The sequence below is a fragment of the Eulemur rufifrons genome, chromosome 7, assembly GCF_041146395.1.
Source record: "Eulemur rufifrons isolate Redbay chromosome 7, OSU_ERuf_1, whole genome shotgun sequence".
In the NCBI taxonomy this organism is placed as follows: Eukaryota; Metazoa; Chordata; class Mammalia; order Primates; family Lemuridae; genus Eulemur; species Eulemur rufifrons.
This window is the reverse complement of record NC_090989.1, coordinates 266342034-266363845: the sequence shown is the minus strand read 5'-3', so window position 1 is coordinate 266363845 and position 21812 is coordinate 266342034. Positions and strand designations below refer to the sequence as shown.

Sequence of the window (21812 nt, the reverse complement as noted above, 5' to 3'; positions counted from 1 at the left end):
TGTGTTTACACATTTATCTTACATATGTTGGAGATAGTGCATACCTGCCACTTAGATCTTTAACACAGTTGCTACTTTTGAGAATAGTATGGTTTGTGTGATTTGAACAGAGCCAACATGCCCATGTCTAATGGCTAATTGCCTTTGAGAGGCAGCAGACAATGCCACAATGTTCGTTGCCTCTGCTATTGATTCTGGGTTTATTTTATCTGTGAGCTAACAGCAATTGATTGTTATGTTAATTCATTGTCCTTTGATCATAAATCCTGATTAGAAAATATCTCTTTAGTAATATACTTGAGCAAGAGATTCTGATGTGAGTCACTAGAACTACTTGCAAGCGATAACTTTTCCCAGGGCATTTTGGAGGTAGAGTGTCAGCGTGGTGGGGATTATTTTCACTTTTGGTTGTCTCTATACTCCACATTATGAAAATTGAACCCGTTGATAAATACTTGGAAAAACATAAATAATTCCTTTACTGGACCCCGTATGGAAAAATCTATTTTTACACATGAAATTTTAGGTTCCATATAATTTCAGAAAAAAACTTCCTCTGACAATACTCATGTGTTCCAAAGACATTGTTTAGCCTTTTCTTTATGTGACTGATGTTAGAAATTGAGTTCGTTCTTAACATTCAGCAAGGTGTTTGCAGAAATATGCTGTCTCCATTTTAGTCTCCAGTTTGTCTCCAATATTATTAGAGTAATGTTTACAAATTCTTTGTTGAAAGATGATTAAAAAACGGTTAGTTACAAACTGTTTCCATAGCTGCTTTTCTTCCCTTGGTCATTTTTATGGTATTGTCTTAGAAAATTCGAAAAAGTATATTACTGATATATTTGGACAGTGGCTTTAAAGTACATCATGGACATTTATACCTCTTAGATAGTATAAGATTGTCCCTTTAAGATAGTAGAATTTTATTTATTTACTTTTGGAATTTTATTTGTTTATTGTGGATTGATTGATTTTTGATATTTAACCCACTATGACGTGACTAACATCACTATTTCATAGAATATTGTTAGCTCAATTGGAGTGTTTAATTGGTTCAGTTGTTGTTGTTATGTTTGGTTGATACAGTTATACATCATGTTTAACATTTGTCCAGTTAATAGTGCTCTGCTAGACTTAATGTGGAAACACTTGACAAGTAAGGTAACAGTAAATAAATAATTTGATTTATAGATATTTGCCACTTCCTGTGTTCAGTAACTTCTGTTGTTAATAAATGCATGTTTTATAAATAAATTGTAAATGTTTTATACATAAGTTGAAGTAATTGATTTATGCTTCCTGATTAAATGCTCTTTTGGCTGAGTGCGGTGGCACATGCCTGTAGTCTCAGCTACTTGGGAGGCTGAGGTGAGAGGATTGCTTGAGCCCAGGAAGAGTTCTGGGCTGTAATGCACCATGTTGATCAAGTGTTCGCACTAAGTTTGGCATCAGTAGAGGGACCTCCTGGGAGTGGGGGACCACTAGGTGGTCAGGTCCCAAATAGAGCAAGTTAAAAGTCCTGTGCTGATCAGAGGTGGGAGATCCGCCTGTGAATATCCACTGTACTCCAGCCTAGCAGCATAGCGAGACTCCATCTCTTAAAAAATAAATAAATAAAATGCTCTTTTGTAGTAAAGAAAAATTGGATTGCTAACTAGAAATTTGTATCAAGGGTGGTTCCTGCATTTTAAATTAGAGATTATCTCACAGGTGGTTCTGAGGGCTCAGAATGGTTAGTATATGTCTATATTTTATCTTCCTAACCAACTACTAAGTTGGGGGACAAAACCTATCACCTTAAAGCTCTGTAAATATCCTATTCTTATAAGCAGAAGCCGTATATAGAATAAGATATAAATATCAAGGAGCTTCTTCAATCTCAGCTTTTCCTGTGTCATTCTTCAGATATCCAATGTTAGTACAGTGATTACAGATCAAAAGTCACTTGAATGACTCAAATCAATATTGACTTAATAATGTAGGAAGTTCTCCTATTTCCTTAATTTGAATAATTGATTCTTTGCACCTTATTTTTAAAAATACTCTGTTTATGAAGGATTGGAAGCTATTTTATTTTCTAATACAAATTGAATATACCTAATCTGAAAATGGATATGTTCCAAAATCTAAAACTTTTTGAGCTCCAACATGATGCTCAGAGGAAATGCTCATTGGAGCATTTCGGATTTTCAAATTGGGGATGCTAAACTGTAAGTATCTGCGGCAAATATACCAAAATCTGAAATCCAAAACATTTCTGTTCCCAAACATTTTTTTATAGTTGTTATGGCTTTTTTGTATCTTTTAAATATATGCAATTTATTGTACATACATTATTTATCAGTAAATTTTATGAGACAAAATAGTAAGGTATTTTTTGTATCATTCATAGCTGAAATTTATTTTTCATTCAGTAACAACTTTAATTCAGTGGTCCTGGTTCTCCCTTCTGAAACCATGCCTGATTTTTGGATCTTCTGAAGATGCTTGCTTGCATGAATAGTTGTTGAATTTAGTTTTTCGTGTGGAAGGACAATTGCTGGATGTTTCTATTTGGCCATCTTGCTCTGCACCCTCTCTCCCCAAACGTTCCCCCGCCCCAGTCTCTCTCTGTCACCCTGGGTAGAGTGCAATGGCAGCATTGTAGCTCAGTGCAACCTCAAACTCCTGGGCTCAAGGGATCCCCTTGCCTCAGCCTCCCGAGTAGCTGGGACTGCAGGCGCGTGCCACCGCTTGTGCAACCATGCCTGGCTAATTTTTTTTCTTCTATTTTTAGTAGAGACAGGGTCTTGCTCTTGCTCAGGTTGGTCTCAAACTCCTGAGCTCAAGCAATCCACCTGCTTCAGCCTCCCAGAATGCTAGGGGATTACAGGTGTGAGCCACCACACCCAGCCTCATTTTTTGATGACAGATACTCAACCTGTACCTCCAAATTATATGTGAAATGTGATATATATGTGTACATCAGTATTTTAAAGAAAGCCTTAACACTTAAAAATGATTCTGAGCCCTAGGAACACTAGGTAAAGCCCTGCGAGTCTATGAGTTGGGGATAGGTGGTGGTGGCGGCAGTGGGGGATGTGGTGAGTTGATGACTGTCAGAAAAATTTTCTTTACTGTGTTTTTTGGGGGTAAAGGGATAGGGAGCATATGGAGTGGGGAGAGTTCTCGGTACCTTAAGGTAAGGCTGTCTTGTCAATGCTGCAGGCCTGATTTCCCATGATTTTAGACTGGAATTTCAAATGCCTCTTTAAGAAATGCTCAAGAATGTAATTCTTATGGTAGAGAACCTTTAAAAAATGAAAAATGTTTCACATATTTGTTAAAAATTCAAAAGTATAGAATTATTTAAAGCAAAATGTGATATTCCCCAAATGCCACTCTTTTCTGGTCAGTTTAGTATGATCCCATACAAACAAATATTTGTAACATACAGATGTAGATATAGTGTTTATGCTTGTGCACATCTGTGTGTGTATAAAATAGGAAATACCTTTATATTTTTATATGTAACTTTTCTGCAAAGGTAACATGGATGTTGATTGGAAGCGTATTTGAAAAGTTGAGTATAGTAAAGGATTTGGAATTGGAAAATTGGTGCTCAATTAACTGATTTTATATAGCTCTTGGTATTTTCCTCTTCTGTTTCTTCTAAAATCTAGAAGTAGTTAAAAAGGCAACTGTAAATGTGGGCACCACCATTTTAAATGGATGCTTTCAGAGGCTGGAATTTAATAGTCCGATTCTGAAAAATCCCAAACAGTCCACCTAACAGGAACGCTACCTAAAAATCATCTCATGTTAGAGGTACAGGGAAACTTAAAGATCGTATTAGGCAGCACTTCATGTTAGAGGGGGAAACCAAGGCTCAGAGGTGTTAATGACCAAGGTGTCATAGCTAGGTATAGGTTTTAGTCAGGTTCCTTTTCTACCATATCACAACAGTTCTCATTCTTTGCTATCAGATATGTTGGCAAAGTATGAGGTAATATAACTCTTACTGGAAAGAAAATGAATGCTCTAATTAATTTGTTTCATAAATGGCTGTTTTAAAAAAAGGTAAGGGAGAACAAATCATGCCCCATCCCTGTTTAAGGATCAGGGTAGTAGACTGACACAGTGGCTCGGGCCTGTACTGTAATCCTAGCACTTTGGGAGGCTGAGGCAGGAGGACTGCTTGAGGCCAGGAGTTGAAGACCAACCCCGGCAACATAATGAGACCCTGTCTCTACAAAAAATAAAATAAAAAATTTAGGTGGGCTTGGTTACTCAGGAGACTGAGGCAGGAGGATGACTTGAGCCCAGGTGTTCAGGGTTGCAATGAGCTATGATCATGTCACTGCACTCCAGCTTGGGTGACAGAGTGAGACCCTGTCTCAAAAAAAAAAAAAAAAAAAAAAAAAAAAGGCCGGTCACGCCTGTAATCCTAGCACTCTGGGAGGCCGAGGCGGGTGGATTGTTTGAGCTCAGGAGTTCAAGATCAGCCTGAGCAAGAGCGAGACCCCGTCTCTACTAAAAATAGAAAGAAATTATCTGGCCAACTAAAATATATATATAGAAAAAATTAGCCGGACATGGTGGCGCATGCCTGTAGTCCCAGCTACTCGGGAGGCTGAGGCAGGAGGATCGTTTAAGCCCAGGAGTTTGAGGTTGCTGTGAGCTAGGCTGACACCACGGCACTCACTCTAGCCCGGGCAACAAAACGAGACTCTGTCTCAAAAAAATAATAATAATAAAATAAAAAAAAAATTCAAAAAAAAAAAAAAAAGAATCTGGGTAGTTAGAACAGTGTTTCTCAACCTTTTTCCCCCCTTTATTTTTCATTTTGCTTCTTTTTGCTCCCCTAAAGTGGCTTTTTAGACTTTTTTACCCTTCCAATTGCCCCCATGAAATTTTAGTATCTCTGTTTATGTACTGTAGCCCTTTTGCCCCAAGATTCTTAATGAAAAACTGTTAAATCCTGGCCCCTGAAAGCATCCATTTACAGTGATGATACACACATTTATTTTAGTCTTTTTAATTATTTCTAGATTTTAGAAGAAACAAAAGGAAAACCAAAAACCACATAAAATCATTTAATCAACTGGAAGTTTCCCAATCTCAAATCCTTTATTGGACCCAACTTTTCAAATATGTGTCTAATTAACATCCATGATATATTAATACTTCAAAGCAAAATTTTTTCCTTCCCTTGGGAGTAATTAATATCATTTCCATAGAGAATGCATGAGTTTAGAGCAAGCTATAATAACAAAATAGTTATTAACTATCTTTTAAAAAAGATGAGCTTTCACTTTACTTTCTTGTGTTTATTGCAGGCTTTCTTAGAAATGGCTTCTGAGGAAGCTGCTGTTACTATGGTGAATTATTACACTCCCTTTACACCTCACCTTCGAAGCCAGCCTGTTTATATTCAGTATTCCAATCACAGAGAACTTAAGACTGACAATCTACCTAATCAAGCTGTAAGTATTAAAGGTATTTTTTAAAAATACCTTTTAAAGAACATATGGTATAATAACCTAAAATTAATTTTCTATACTTTACAGGTGAAGAAAAATCATGTGCTTTTCTTTATTTTAGGATGCTTTACTAGTCAGAATTGCGTATGTAGAGTCTTCTCCCAAGGCTTGAGAATAAGAAAGCACTGCCATTTAGAAGCATATTTGAAGTTAATTTTTTCCCTTGAAATTGTTTTCACAATAAAAAAGAAAACATACTGTTATATACCTCTTAATATCTTAGATCTAAAAGGAACTTTTAGAAATCATTCATTTCAATACCTTCTTTTTATAGAATATATAACAAAGGTATTGAGAGGTTGAACAGATGATTATATTGTGATGTTAACCAAACTTAAGATGTTAATAGGAATTTGTTTAGAATTGTTGATTAAATGATTTTTGACTCCTCAGGATGAATGTGGAATATAGTGTATCAACATTTCTTACCTCATTTTTCTGTTTTTATTTTGATATAGTTCATGTTGAGTCTTTTGTGTCTTTCCAGGTTCATTTTTCAGTAGTTAAAAATAGTAATTTGAAGTTACTTAAGGATAGAGAAATTTTATCCACAAAGCAAGTACATTTTAAGAAATCGTTTGTTTTTTTTTATGTTAAGGGCATGTTTGGCCACTTTATTATTGCTCTAGGCAAAGAACTCCAACTCTGATTCTGTGTTGAAAGGTATTATTATGCAAGCTACTGAGATTAAATGATAGTTTTCCACATTATTTAAAACAGAAACATTTCCTACACATGATCCATCCTTCCTTCCTCTTTTCCTTTTCCTTTTCCTTTTTCTTTTGCTTCTTTTCTTTCCTTTGTTTTCTTTTCTTGACAGGGTCTTGGCTCTGTCACCGAGGCTGGGGTACAGTGGCAACATCATAACTCACTGCAACCTCAAACTCCTGGGTTCAAGTGATCCCCCTGCCTCAGCCTCCAAGTAGCTGGGACTAGAGGTGCACACCACCATGCCTAACTAATTTTTCTATTTTTTATAGAAACAGTCTCTCACTACGTTTCTCAGACAGGTCTGGAACTCCTGGGCTCAAGCAATCCTCCTACCTCAGCCTCCCGAAGTGCTAGGATTATAAGCATGAATCTTCACGCCTAGCTCCCAGATTTTTTTTATTGTACTAAAACATACATAGTATAAAAGTTGCCATTTCAACTATTTTTAAGTGTACAGTCCTGAGGCATTGAATACATTCACATTGTTATATAGTCACCACCATCTATCTCTAGAACTTTTTCATCATCCTAAACTAAAACTTCTACTCATTAAAAAGTAAGCCCCCATTTCCTCCTCCCTCCCACCTCTGTCACCTAGTGGTCTACTTTCAGTCTCTATGAATTTTTCTGCTAATGCAGTTTTTAAAATGTTTTTATACATATAGTCAAATCTCTTAAGCTTTCCATAATACAATCTTTTTTGACTTTGGTACCATGCTTAAGCAAGACCTAGCACACCAAGATGAAAAAAAGAATCTACTTATGTTTTCTGCTAATACTTTTATGTTTTGGTTGTTTTTATTTTGATATTTAAATATTTTATTAGGAATTTTTTTGGATGTGGGGAGTGAGGGCAGGGCTTTGGTCTTTTTTACTCCAAGAAACCAGTTTCTCCTGCATTATTTTTTGAAATTGCAAAAATAATTGCATTATTTTTGTGAAACTTGTTATATTCTAGTTTTCCATATGCATGCTATACTTGCTTATAACATGCATATTCACACACACACACACACATATACTTGTTAGGTATGTCTGTAGATTCTGCTTGTATGGCTTGCTCTGTCATCATGTGTGCTATTCACATGGCATGCACTCCATGCCTAACCTGGGCTAGCTTTTGGATTCCAAAAGCCTGGATTCCAATCCTGTTTCCGTCAGCCCTATAGCTTAGAATATTGTAAGTCAAGGCCCTATTTGTTGCTGTCTTTTCAGAAAGTAACTGATTAATATTTGTTTATTTCTTCAGATATATTTTAGAATTATTTTGACAATTTCTGCCCCCCAAAAAACACAATTGGAATTGAATTGATTTTATAGATTAATTTGGGGGTAATTAGCGTAAGTATATTACTCTCTGATCTTTTTGAGGAAAAAGTTGTATTTTATTTTTCTTTGATGTCTTTCAGTAGAATTTTTAATTTTCCTTCATGTTAAGTCCTGCAGTTTTCTCATTAGTGTGATTCCTGAGTATGTTAGTATAAATCTTGAAGGAGAAAAAACAATTTAATAAAACTCTTGAAGATTGGATTATTCCAAAGGGAAACAGAAATCCCAGTTGCTTGGCAACCAAAGCCAGCCTAAATGACCTAGTTTATTCTTAGCCTTCATTTCTTCCAGTACATTTTCCATTTTGTTACTTTTGTGCAATTTTTATGCATTGATGTTTGATAAAATATAATAATTTTTCCTTTGTTCAAAGTCCTATGTCAAACCTGACATCTAAATTGAAGGTACATGTGTGCATATTTGAAGCTGATAGGTTAGTATTTCATTTTCTTTATATTCTGTGAATAGCAAGCTATCCTAAAACATGCACATTACTTTTCTAGATAATGGACATACTTGCCAGAAGGTTAGGTGAATAAGTATTTTTTGTGTCCTTGATTTAAACTAAAATTATAACCACAAAATTTAGATCATATTCTGAGGTACAGCATTTGAGAAATGGTAGTGTGAAATCATAGTCATTATCGTATATATATTATAGTTTTTCTTGATCTTGTGGATGGAAGTTTATTTATTTGCAAATCTTGCTGTTATTTATCATAGCAAAATGTGGAAAACTACTCAAATGTCTCACATTAGGGAGATGGTATCAAATTAATAGTCAACAGTAACCAAAAATTACCATCATGAGACAAACCATAAGAAATAATAATTCAAACTAGTACACAAAATGCTATGATTTTTAAAATTGCAACTGAATATAATATGTAAAAATAAAAGTAGCTACATTAAAGTGGTAGGATTTTTTATTCTTTTGCCCAAATATTTTACTAGTATCACCTTTCTTAAATGATTAAAAAATGCATTTTATTTCAGTAATCATTAACTATGTTCTTTTCTCTTCAGTGGTCCCTCCTTTCACTTCATTTTTTAAGTAATTGTTTTAAACTTTGGGACAGTCATAAACTTAGGAAAAAAGCTGCCTGTACAGTGCAATGAAGTTTTGATTTCTCAAGCCATTTGGGAATAAATTACCAACCTGATCCTTCTTTACTGTCTGGTACTTGTACTGTGCATTTCCTACAAACAAGGACATTCTTCTACCAACCAGAGTACAAGAGTCAACATCAGGAAGTTAACATTGATACATTACTACCCTCCAGTCCTCAAACCCCATTCATGTTTTGCTAGTTGTCCCAATAATGTTTGTTTATAGCAAAAGGATCCAGTTCAGAATGACATGTTCCATTTAGTTGTCTTTTTAGTCTCTTTTGACTTGCATAACCTTGACATTGTTGAAAATTATCGGCAATTTATTTTCAAGAGTGTCTCCCAAATTGAGAGATTCAATTCAAGAGTATTTGTCTATCTTTGACAGGACCATCACAGAAGTAATGCTCTTTTCTTCTCATTGCATCATATTAGATAGCACATAATTTCAGTTTGTGCATAACTGATGATGTGCTCTTTGACCGCTTGATTAGGCTGGTTTTGTAAATAAAGTTATTACTTACTAAGGGGGGAAATAGTATTTTGTTGGAAGATACTTTAAGACATTATAAATATACTGTTCCTTATCAGCTTTCAATTTATATCAGTATGAACTAAAGATTTCCCATTTTATTTGATGAGTTGTTATTTGTTACAGTCTTTTTTTTTTTTTTTTTTTTTAAGACAGGGTCTTGCTCTATTGCCTGGGCTAGAGTGCAGTGTCACCATCATAGCTCACTGCAATCTGAAATTCCTGGGCTAAAGCGATCCTACTGCCTAAGCCTCCTGAGTAACTGCCACTATAGGCATGTGCCACCATGCCTGGCTAATTTTTTTTTATTTTTTGTAGAGACGGGGTCTCGCTATGTTGCCCAGGCTGGTCTAGAGCTCCTGGCCTCAGGCCTTGGCCTCCCAAAGTGCTAGGATTACTGGTGTGAGCCACTGTGCCCCACCCTTCATGCTGGGGGCTTCTATGTCTGTTTGGCATGTCCCTATCATTCGTTGAACACTTCCTTGCTTTCTGACCAAAAAATTCCCACAGGAACAAAAATGTTTTATACTAATATCTGCCCCAATTCTGGAACCAGCCATTTTTTTTTAGTGTCCTGAGATTCCTTTAAATGAAGGATGTTTAGAAGCTTGTCTTCCTACCACTGCTTGGGCTCTAACACCCCATGCCTTGGTCTTTAATGTTGCTTTCATATTGTCTTTTTTTTCCCCCGCATTGTCTTTTTTTTTTTTTTTTTTTGTTACCGTATGCGTGTTGTACAGGCCTGAGAGCCTCTTCCATCCTTGTCAAGGGGAGTGCTAACCTTCTCTCCTTTCATACAACACCCGCATTGTCTTTTGAAAGTTAGGAAATAAAAATATATTTTTTATTTAACTATATTCTTATTGAGTTTTTTTGTTTATTTAATTTTACCCGGAGCCACACCCAAGAGGCCTTGAGCAAGTGGACTCCTTATTGTTTCATGGCAACTAAATTTTAGGGTTCATATAATGCTCTTCTGTATAACCAAAGTTCTCATTGGATTGTTCTCTCTTAGAGAGCCCAGGCTGCACTGCAGGCTGTCAGTGCCGTCCAGTCAGGAAGCCTCGCCCTTCCGGGAGCTCCTTCCAATGAAGGCACAGTCCTACCTGGGCAGAGTCCTGTGCTCCGAATAATTATTGAAAACCTCTTTTACCCTGTTACTCTGGAAGTTCTTCATCAGGTAAGGAGGAATACTCTTATGAAAGCTGAGTTAACTGTGACCTCTGTAACTTGATATTTTACATCTAAGTGTTTTAGCTTGTTGCTTTTGGTTAATATAATTGTTTAAATAATGAAAAAAATCTTCATCCTGTTACATACAAGAGACAGCATATTAGATAAAATTTTTTTGACAGCCTCCTTTTCTACCTTGAATACTGTTTAAAAACTGTGTTAAAAATTTGATATTCTTTTATAGCTAAGCTATAAAAATGAAAATGAAAAAAACATAGAATGCAATGAAAAGCCCAGGTAGTAGTAAGTAGTTGTACTTAGAAAGTAACATCACTATAGAGAACAACTAATTTATTTCCGGACACTTTACATTTGAGTATTTGTAATTTAAAAACTCTGTAGAGAAAGTGCGTAATTAATCTTCATGTGTAACATCATATATCATGTTAAATATTGACTGATGCCCAACTTGACCTTCACACTCTACCCATTAATATGTCCAAACTGTCTTGATAAAAGGCATTCTACCAAATCATGGCAAATGATACGCAGAATTCAAGAACTAGAAGGTTACCTAGTTTTATAATTTTGTAGTGAATAAAACTGAAACCCAGATAATTAATGAGTATTGAATATTGAAGAGAGTAATTGAAGAGCCAGTTAGAACTCAGGTCTCCTGATGTAATGTACAGTGTTTTGTTTTTGAATGCCTGTTACATTTTTAAGTGATATTCCATGTATACATATCCACTACATAAGGCAGCAGTGAGTTTAGCCAGGGTCATGGGGTCCCATCCTATCATTCCATTTATCATTTTCCTGAGCACAGTAACAAGCCTTGTTTCTCCTCCAAGAGATCATGATGTCCTTCAAGTGAAGTGGACTAATTCTGAGAGTCCTCAATAGCAACTGTTGGGGATAGGACTATGTCTTTCAGGTATAGCACTCTTGTGTAACTCTCTTTCCCAATGCTAAACCAACTCCTTCCCAAGAGCCCCACATGCAAGCTTCTCCCCCATTTCTTTATCCTCATTACCTAACACCCTTCTGCTTATTTAATACCTGGCCTTTCTGTCACACACTCTTTGTCCCTCCCTCTTTTCCTTCCCTATTCCCCAGTTTAGTCCTATCCTTAGTTCTTTTTTATCTTGTATTTCTTAGGCCTAGAATACTCTTTACCTAGGTAGTCACTTGGTTGGATCTGTATCATTCAATTCTCAATTCATATGTTACCTCCTCAGGGAATCTTAATCTAATTACATTAACCAAGCCTTTCTCCTGGCATTTTATCTCATTAATTAAGAGGTCATATAGCATAATGGTTAAGTATACAGGGTCTAGAGCTGGTTTGAATCCTGGCTCTACCACTTTAACTGTCTTTATAACTTTGGGCAAGTAACTTACTCCTTGTATGTCTGTTTTCTTATTTTTATAATGAATATGAAGATGGTATCTATTTTATCCCTTCATTGTGTGGATTACATGAGTTAAATATGTTTAAAGTACTTAGAATGGTGCCTGGTACATGTTAAGTGCTCAAAAAATGTTAGTTCTAATTAGTGAATGTTAGTAAATTGCGACGTAAGAAACTAGTCATTGCTCTTGTGGGTAAGATAGTAATTTCATAAGTAATAGCATAAAATGTGATAAATGTTGTGATTGAAGAATATATGAAAGTATGGAATTGGTTATACCTTTTGTAGTTAATTAGCTCATTATTTTGTTATGTTTTTTGATGAAAAGTTGGCACTAGCTCAACTGCTGTCTAATATCTATAGAATCTAGTGTTCTTCCTTTACCTGATGGTAAGGAGATTAAGAATGACAGAGATGGAAGGTGTGCTACTTTAGATGAGGAAAGTTAGGGAAGGTCTTTCCAATCTGATGACATTTGAGCAGAGGCTGGAAGGATGTAAGGATATAAGTTGTGTGTGTGTGTGTGTGTGTAAGAATAGTGATCCAGTCAGAAAGAATAATAAGTGCAAAGTCCCTAAGATGGAACTGTGCTTAATGTGTTCACGAATCAGAAAGGAGGATAGTGTCACTGGAATATAGAGAGTAGGAATGCCATAAGTGATCGCGTCAGACAGGAGTTAGGAGCCAGATGATGCAAAGCTTTGCTAATCTTTTACACTAGCTAAGATGGGAAACCATTAGAAGATTTTGAATAGAGCAGTGAGATATATTATTTATGTTTTAACAGAATCACTTGTTGCCTGCTGTGTTAAGAAAAAACTGTAGGGATAAATAGGGGCTCTTATCATAGTTCAAATGAGAGATGGTGGAGGCATTGGCAGTGGAAGTGACGATTATGGATTTTTGTTTGTTTGTTTGTTTGTTTAATTAGAGGTAGGTCTTGCAATGTTGCCCAGCCTAGCCTTGAACTCCTGGGCTCAGTCTATCCTCCTACCCCAGCCTCCTAAGAAGCTGGGACTATTTTTAATTGTATAGTAGTTCAGTGGCATTAAGTACACTCATAGTGTTTTTCAACCATCACCAAATATTATTCTCCAGAACTTTTTTCATCTTCCCAAAGTGAAACTTCTGTACCCATTAAACAATAACTCCCCATTCCTTCCTCCTTCCAGCTCTCAACAACCACCATTCTACTTTCTGTCTGTATGAATTTGACACTAGGTTCCTCATATAAGTGAAACCATACAGTATTTGTCCTTTTGTAACTGTTAGATTTCACTTGACATGATGTCTTAAAGATTCATCCATGTTGTAGCATGTGTCAGAATTTTCTTCCTTTGTGAAGCATTCCTTTGTATGTACCACATTTTGTTTATTCATTCACTGATGAACACTTGGGTTGCTTTCTCCTTTTGGCTATTGTGAATAATGCTACTGTGAACTTGGGTGTACAAATATCTCTTTGAATCCCTGCTTCCAATTCTTTAGGTATATATACCCAGAAGTGTAATTGCTGGTAAATCTGTTTGTTTGTTTGTTTGTTTGTTTGTTTTTTGTGAGAGATAGGATCTCACTATGTTGCCCAAGCTGATCTCCAACTCCTGGCCTCAAGCAGTCCTCCCACTTTGGCCTTCCAAGTAGCCACCATGCCCAGGATATTTTTCAATTTTTTGAGGAAAGGTCATACTGTTTCCACAGTGGCTGCAGCATTTCACATTCCCACCAGCAGTGCACAAGGATTCCATCTTCTCTACATCCTCCCCAAGACTTGTTTTTTTTTTGGTTGTTTTTGATCTTTGAGACAGAGTCTTACTCTGTCACCCCCAATAGCATGCAATGGCATGATGACAGCTCACTGCAACCTCAAACTCCTGGGCTCAAGCAGTCCTCCTGCCTCAGCCTCCCAAGTAGCTGGGACTATAGCGATGTGCCACCACGCCTGGCTAATTTTTTCTATTTTTGGTTAGAAACTGGGTCTTGCTCTTATTCAGCCTGGTCTCAAACTCCTGATCTCAAGTGATCACTTTTCCCAGCCTTTTTCTTTTTCTTTCTTTCTTTTTTTTTTTTTTAATAATAGCTATCCTAATAGATGTAAAGGGATATCTCATGTAGTTTTGATATGCATTTCTCTAGTGATTAGTGATGTTGAGCATCTTTTTGTGTGCTTATTGGCCATTTGATTATTTTCTTTGGAGAAATATTTATTCAAGTCCTTTGCCCATTTTTAAATTGTTGTTGTTAAGTTATAGGAGTTCTTTATATTCTGGATATTAACCCTTTATCTGATCCATGATTTGCAAATATTGTGTCATGGTCTGTGGGTTGCCTTTTCATTTTGTTGATAGTGTCCTTTGATGCACAAAGGTTTTTGATTTTGAGGTAGTCCTATTTATCTGTTTTTTTTTATTTTTGTTGCCTATGCTTTAGGATATTCTTGAGCATTCTTTCCGATAATTAAAAAGCAGGACTAATTGCCTATTAAGGACACTTACACATAGTGCTTAATAACAGCAAAATCTTAGCATACATGGGGAATACTTTTTATTCTCAGGAGCAGGACAAGTTTCTCCTCATTAAGATCCAAATTTAAAATGGCATGACAAAGGGGAACAAAATGTATTGTTTTATGCTCCCTGTTTAGTCTTTCAGAAATGAGTTTTTGGTAACTCTAACCGTGAACCTTTGTGGTGCTGAGGTGCATTGTTAACTAGGGATCTGTCGGGAAGCCTTCCCCTCACTGTATTCCTCTTTGAAGACACTTCAGAGAGGCCTTCCTTGATCATTGTCTTGCACTCCTGTTCACTCTCATCCCTATCTTTCTTTTTATTCTTAACACTTTTTTATGACCAGACATTATACCATTTGTTTATTTTTTTATTGTCTGTCTTTCTTAATAAGGGACTTTGTCTCTATTTTGTCCACTGTTGACTTCCCAGTGCTTAGAACAATGCCCTTTGAATATTTGATGAATTTATAGAGCAGCCTCTAGTTAAACGTCTTCTAGTTTCTATGTACAAAAATCTTAAGAAGTAGATGCTTATTCCACTTTCATTCATATGCTTTGTAACACCACTATCCCATACCATCAATTAATTTCTATTGTAGTCTCCTATTTTAGTATTGTACCATTAATATAGGATATAAAATAGGCTAAATATTTGAGTGCTTATTGTGAGTCAGGCACTGTTCTAAGACAAGCACGGGTATTAAAACATTAACATGTTAGACTTGATTTAAGTCATTTTGGTACCAACAGTTTTAAAGAGAAAATTATTTTCATTTAAAAATGGGATTCATGAACCAAGTTGTATTTATGAAGGTACGTTAGTTTAATATTTTTCTTAGATGTAACCTTATGTGAACTTTTTCCCAGATATTTTCTAAATTTGGCACAGTCTTGAAGATTATCACCTTTACAAAGAATAATCAGTTTCAAGCCTTGCTTCAGTATGCTGACCCAGTGAATGCACATTATGCCAAAATGGTAATTATGATCTATCTTCCATTTTTCAGTTGTCACTCACTTCAGTGATAGCTAAAGGATTTACTAGGTTTTTTTAATTGTAGTAAAAATACATAGTATAATATTTATCATATTAATCATTTTTAAGTGTACAGTTCCATGTGTTCTTTTTTCTAAGCTAAAAATTATTACTTCTTTCTTCAATATGGAATGATTTAAAATCTCCTCTTATCTCGTAGATCTCTTGAGACTCATTCCTGTTTGTCATGTTTAAAATCTAGAATTGAGCACAGTACTCTTGATATAATCTGACTAATAAAGTAGAATTACTTTTACCCTTGTACCTTCATTTACTTCTATTAAATTGGCCAAAGATTGATTTTACTATTTTTGCAGCCATATTCAGTGTTCATTCCCATTAAGCTCTAAATTGGTGAAGACATTAAACCTTAGGAAATATGCTGCTGTCAGTTCATGTTGCCTTTTTCTTAAGTACACAGATCCTTGACCTTTTTTTGTCAAGATACAAAACTTCACTTTCAGTTTGGGTATGTATTAGACACATCTCCTATTGAGATCTACCCCAACCCTAATTTTATCTTGTGGCAGTATCTGAATCATTTCTAATTTCTACTCAAAGATAGGGACTAAGTTTTATAGTACTTTTATGTACCACATAGTGTCTGGCACTTTATAGGGAATATAGCCTTTATATTTGCTGTACCCTCTACGTACATGTGTTATTTTGTACCTTCTGATGGCACAACTTGTCAGTGACTTCATATCAATCGGGGGGGGGGGGGTTGCATATTTCTTTGTTTTATTTTTATGTGCTTTGTTTTCTGGTATCTGTTTTTATAAATTCAAGCAGTTGTGGAAATCATAAGTATCCACAAATACCATCTGGTAAGTTTTTATTCTTTCAGAGAGAGGGGTTGCTGATCTTGATTACAAGTGGCTCCAAATTTCTCTTAGCCTATTATTCAAAGTATTACAAAAATAAATTTAAAAAGTGGTGAATAATATTTTATGTATTGTGGCCCTGACAAGTACCACTTAAAAAGGCTTTATTTCATCCTAACCTACATAAACTATATTAATAGTAAAATGAATTACAATAAAATATAAAGTTAAAATATCTTTAAACATTTACTATAGGGAAAATGATCATGATAACAGCTAGTATTTCTATAACATCCAACAGTTTTTCAAACTTTTACGTGTCTTGTCTCATTTGATATTACTATGGACAAGGTAGGTATTATTAGTCTTATTTTACAGATGAAAACTGAGACTTAGAAATTTGTTTTTCTCCCTTAAACTCATAGTGACATAGGTAAAAGCCAATCCAAGTCTTTGGCTTTTAGTCTAGTGCTTTCTGCTTTATGCTCGATTGCCACTCTGTGTCAAAGTAAAGGCTACTTGATTTATCAGTCTTGTTGTCTTGCCAAAACCAGTCCCTTTCTTACATGCTTTAGGCTCTGGACGGCCAGAATATCTATAATGCATGCTGCACTCTGCGTATTGACTTCTCCAAGCTCACCAGCCTTAATGTGAAATACAATAATGACAAAAGCAGAGACTTCACTCGTTTAGACCTTCCTACTGGTGATGGCCAGCCATCCCTTGAACCCCCTATGGCTGCTGCTTTTGGTGAGTAGCTTTTTAAAGGGTCACAAAGCAAGTTTTCCAAAGTTACAAGTTTAATTTATGAATCCATGTATGTCAGTTCACTTTTCTTTCTTGGGTTCTCTCGTGATTTCTAAAGGAAAGCAAGAATTATGGAAAAAAATGTGCCCATTAATTAAATCTTAGTATTGGCAGTAATAGTTGGCAAATCAAGTAGATATCTGAAATTGAGTTACAAATTTATTTTCTAACATGAATACTACTCATTCTTTATAAGTTACATAATCATTTGCTTCAAATTAATAGTCTTATATGTTAACATTGATTTTTAAATATACTAATTTATAGCCAACAGAATTTTGCCATATGTGCTCTTGAGAGAAATACTTTCCCCTTTTTAAGTAGTGATATTTTAAATCAAGAGCCTAAATTAATAGTATGTACTGAAATATTTCGTACTGAAAGAGAGTTTATTTTTTTTTTGTTTTTTAAACTTTGGACTTCTAACTATATCTTAAGTTTGTGTGAAGTTGCATTTTGCATTAGTAAAAATACAGCTTTGTAAATTCTCTCTGCAAATGTCACTTTGAAGAGCTGCCTCCTCCTTATATTTAAAGTAAACCTTTATATAAAGGAAAAACAATGGATGGCCCAGTTTGAATTTATTATTAGGTTAATATATGCTACTTTTTAGTGTGTTTTATTATTTAAAGTGTTAAGTTTTATTATCCTTTGTGATTGATTTTCCTTTCCCAAATAATACCATAAAATATTGCTAATTGAGCCTTTAAGTAGTATTATTGTGCACTGTCTTTTTACAGGTGAGAAAATTAAAGAATTAAAATAAGTGGTTGTCTAAAATTTTCCAGAAAATATTCAATTACTAGAATTAAGTACAGGTCTGCATTTGATAGCTAAGTTTTAGCAAAAGCCCCAATTTCTAAGTACAAGTCTGCATTTGATAGCTAAGTTTTAGCAAAAGCCCCAATTTCTATCACCTGTTATTGAAATGGTAATGATAAAAACCTTTGGCTCTGCCAATTCAAGACATATTAAGTTAGGAGCCGGTAACAAATACGAAACATAAAAATTTTTGGCTAGGTGCAGTGGCTCACGCCTATAATCCTAGCACTTTGGGGAGACCAAGATGGGAGGATTGCTTGAGCCCAGGAGTTTGAGACCAGCCTGAGTACCATACCATAGCAAGACCCACCTTTATGAAAAATTAAAAAATAGAAAAAGTAGCTGGGCATGGTGGCTCCTACCTGTAGTCCCAGCTACTCAAGAGGCTGAGGCAGGAGGATGGCTTGAGCCCAGAGTTTGAAGCTGCAGTGAGCTGCCATGGCACTCTACCCAGGATGACAAAGCAAGACTCTGTGTCAAAAAATAAATAAATAAAGCAAAATATTTACACATAGTGAACAAACACTTGTGGTGGGGAGGGGAAACTTTCTTCATAGTCTTCTGAAGGTGAGAGGAATGGATAGATATGGTAGGTTATAGACTTACGCTACTAGGTTAATGCAGTGAGAGTATCCTGTTGACTTCCCTCACCTTGGGAAACATCCAGGATTTGCCTCAGGCCTAACTGTTCTGATTTCTTAAAGAAAATCTTTATACTCATTCATCAGGCATTTTCTGCAGTAAGTTGGTTTATGTCAGTTATTCTCTGATTTGGACATTAAGTTTGTTTCTCTAGGATTTTGCGATTACAAATGATACTGTGATAAACTGATTTCATAAGTAAAAATGTTCTCATGTATTAATTTGTATTGCCTTGATTGCTACCATGGTGGTACCTTTTTCGAATGTGAAATATCTATTCTTAGCCATTCAAATCTTCAACTTTTTTCTCAAAGGTTTGGGTAATGACTTCTTAAAGTAAAGATGGTAATCCATTGTCTAAGAGGTTACTTTGCTAAAATGTTTCTGCTCATTTGGGGAGGATAGATTTATAGAAACTTTAAAAATGATTCTTTTGTCAAATTTTAACAAATGTTAACCATATTTTACAGGGAAACAATTATTTAAAATTTGGCTTTGATAATTGTTTCCCAGTTCTTATATTTATCTCTATTGAATGTTCTGTGATGGTTATCTCAAAATTTTTCCTTTTTTCTCTAAAACCTACTGCTAATGTTCTGCCTCACTCCCCCTACCCCCAATAGCCATCTGTATTAGCCACTTTACTGTGTTTACAAACTGCTGCCTCTCTTTCCCCCAAGTCAGTAATTTGCTTCTGGGTCCAGGGTGAAGATATCACTCCTCTTTGTAACGTGGCATTCTTGTGACAGAGAGTAAAGAATAAGCAAGCGAGTGTAAACCCATAATGCCTCTTAAAACTTCTGTGTAGAAGTGGTGAATGCAATTTCTGTCTTTATTCCTTGGCAAAAACATGTGATGTGATCAAGCCCAGTTTGATTGCATAGAAATGAATGCTTCTCCCACAGAAAGTACTACAGGTCACACAACTAGCCAGAGTTATATGGAAGGGGCAAGTGAATATTGGGCAACAATAATATAACCTCTACCATATCTCCTTATGTTTACATTTAGACTTTCTAGTGGAAATTTCATAATTACTGGTATCTGTCTTGAAGCCTCTTTGTTAACTCTTCCTTTTTGCCTAAATATAGTTCTTTCTTTTGTAAAAATGAGTCATTTAACCTGTGATCGTGAGCCTACGTGAATATAAGTTTAGCAAGAACAGAGATCCTAGCTTGTTTTGTTCAGTGATTCCTCACTAGAAGAATGCTTAGTCTGTGATATGCTTTTGGCATATATTTGTTGAATGGATTTCGCTCTCCCTTCCTATTTCATCAATTATTCTGTCAGCTATTCTCATTTTTTGTATCTTCACTTACTGTTAATTTTCTCATTAGTTGTATCCTTACAGTCTCTTATGACTATACTTTCTTGAATTATTATAATAAATTAGAGTTACATATTAAATTATGTTAAATAATTCTCTTTAATGAAGAAAATAAAATTATATGAGCCTTTAGCTCCTCTGGAAAGTATACCCTACATATTTCTTCCTATAAATAATGCTCATCTCCTTATTAAAAAAAGAAAAGCAGCCAGGCGAGGTGGCTCCCGCCTGTAATCCTAGCACTCTGGGAGGCCAAGGCGGGAGGATCGCTCGAGGTCACGAGTTCAAGACCAGCCTGAGCAAGAGCGAGACTCCGTCTCTACTAAAAATAGAAAGAAATTATCTGGACAACTAAAAATATACATAGAAAAAATTAGCCGGGCATGGCGGCATATGCCTGTAGTCCCAGCTACTCGAGAGGCTGAGGCAGTAGGATTGCTTGAGCCCAGGAGTTTGAGGTTGCTGTGAGCTAGGCTGATGCCACGGCACTCTAGCCCAGGCAAGAGAGCCAGACTCTGTCTCAAAAAAAAAAAAAAAATGCCTCCCTTGACTTGCGATCTGACTTCTCACTATTTCTCTAAAGCTATTGTATACCTTTTTCATTTCTCATTCTCTGTGACCTGTATTGAAGGTCCTCCCCATTTCCCTTTTGAAACTCTATTCCTCTAGATTCTAAGGTACTATAATACACCTTTTCCTCCATTTCTAAGGCTCTCCTCTTTTGGTTTTCTGTAGCATATTCCTTTTCCTTCTACTGCTTAAGCGCACTAATACCCCCAGGCTCTCTCTGTAGCTCACTTCATTTCTTATCATGTGCCCTTTTTAGTGGAGCTCTCATTTGTATGTCTTCTCACATTTATTTCTGTATCGATGATTTACAAATCTATGTATTTACTTACAATAATTCTGAGTTGGGTCCCCTATTTCCACTTGTGGGCATTTCCATTTATTACCTCAAATTTGACATGCCTCAAACCAAATTAATCATTTTTCTACTAAAACTGACTCCTCCATTGGAACTAACTCTTCTTTTTGTTGATGCTACACAGTCACCAGGTTTCTTAAAGGAAAAGGAAGAAGACCCAGCATTTGTTTAGCATTTGGTGCATACTAAATACTGTGCTTTTCAATTATATAATGTCTAGCTCAAGTTTTACCTTCAGAGAAAACTTCTCCAAACCAGTCAGAGTGAATCCTCTGTAATCCTTTCTTCTTAGACCACTTGTAATATACATTTGAATTTATACCATTAGCCTTCAGCATATGAATCTCCAATAATTCATACTTTTAGTTTGTAAGCCTCTCAAAGGCAAGGATTTTATCTCATTTTTTTAATCAGCATGGTACCCCATAGATACAGTATGATTTAAAAAGATTTCATAAGCAATTGATGGTTTTTCATGTAGAAATAATGCTCTAAATAAGGGCAAGAATCTTAGTCTAGTATAAAACTAAATACTGTCCTCTTGATCCCTGAACTCAGTTGAAAGGTGTTAGCCTCTGGAAGTGGCAGAGGTTTTTTGCTTATACATTAAAGATCACCTGCTGAACAAATCTTTACTCTGTAATAGAATCTCTTTATTTGTAATATACTCTCATATAGCCATTTTATATTGCTTTGATAATCATAGAAGGTAGTATATTTATTTATCTTCTTTTCCCCATTAGGTGCACCAGGTATAATTTCTTCACCATATGCAGGGGCTGCTGGATTTGCCCCAGCCATTGGATTTCCTCAAGCTACAGGTGACTCTTAAGTTGAATTTGAAATGATCTTTTAATTAAGTTCTATATTTTCTAGGAACTCACCAAGGTGAAGAATGTTTTCATATTGAAAGGATTTACATTGCAAGCATTATGCTTATCAGCCATAGAAATGATTCATGACACACAGCTTCCTTGTATTTACAAATAATTCTCTCTGGTTCTATTCTTAACTGCAATAATTCCGTTATATATCCTCCACCATTTATACTTAGCATTGGCACAAATAACTGTAGGTTATCTACATAAAATAACCTTAGATTTGCCTTTTCAATTACATAAAATATAT

General features: G+C 35.5%; 1 protein-coding gene and 1 pseudogene across 2 annotated transcripts in view; one reads left to right on the top strand and one right to left on the bottom strand.

Annotated features, from left to right (window-relative positions):
• PTBP3 (polypyrimidine tract binding protein 3) overlaps window positions 1-21812 on the top strand; it is an 89709-nt gene that overhangs the window by 56542 nt on the left and 11355 nt on the right. For both annotated transcript variants that reach the window (XM_069474557.1, XM_069474558.1), the window contains 5 exons: window positions 5322-5468; window positions 10223-10387; window positions 15169-15279; window positions 16737-16911; window positions 21428-21505. In XM_069474557.1, coding sequence (XP_069330658.1) covers window positions 5322-5468; window positions 10223-10387; window positions 15169-15279; window positions 16737-16911; window positions 21428-21505 — 676 coding nt within the window. The remainder of the gene's footprint in view (window positions 1-5321; window positions 5469-10222; window positions 10388-15168; window positions 15280-16736; window positions 16912-21427; window positions 21506-21812) is intronic.
• On the bottom strand, window positions 9915-10010 carry LOC138389030 (U6atac minor spliceosomal RNA; annotated as a pseudogene).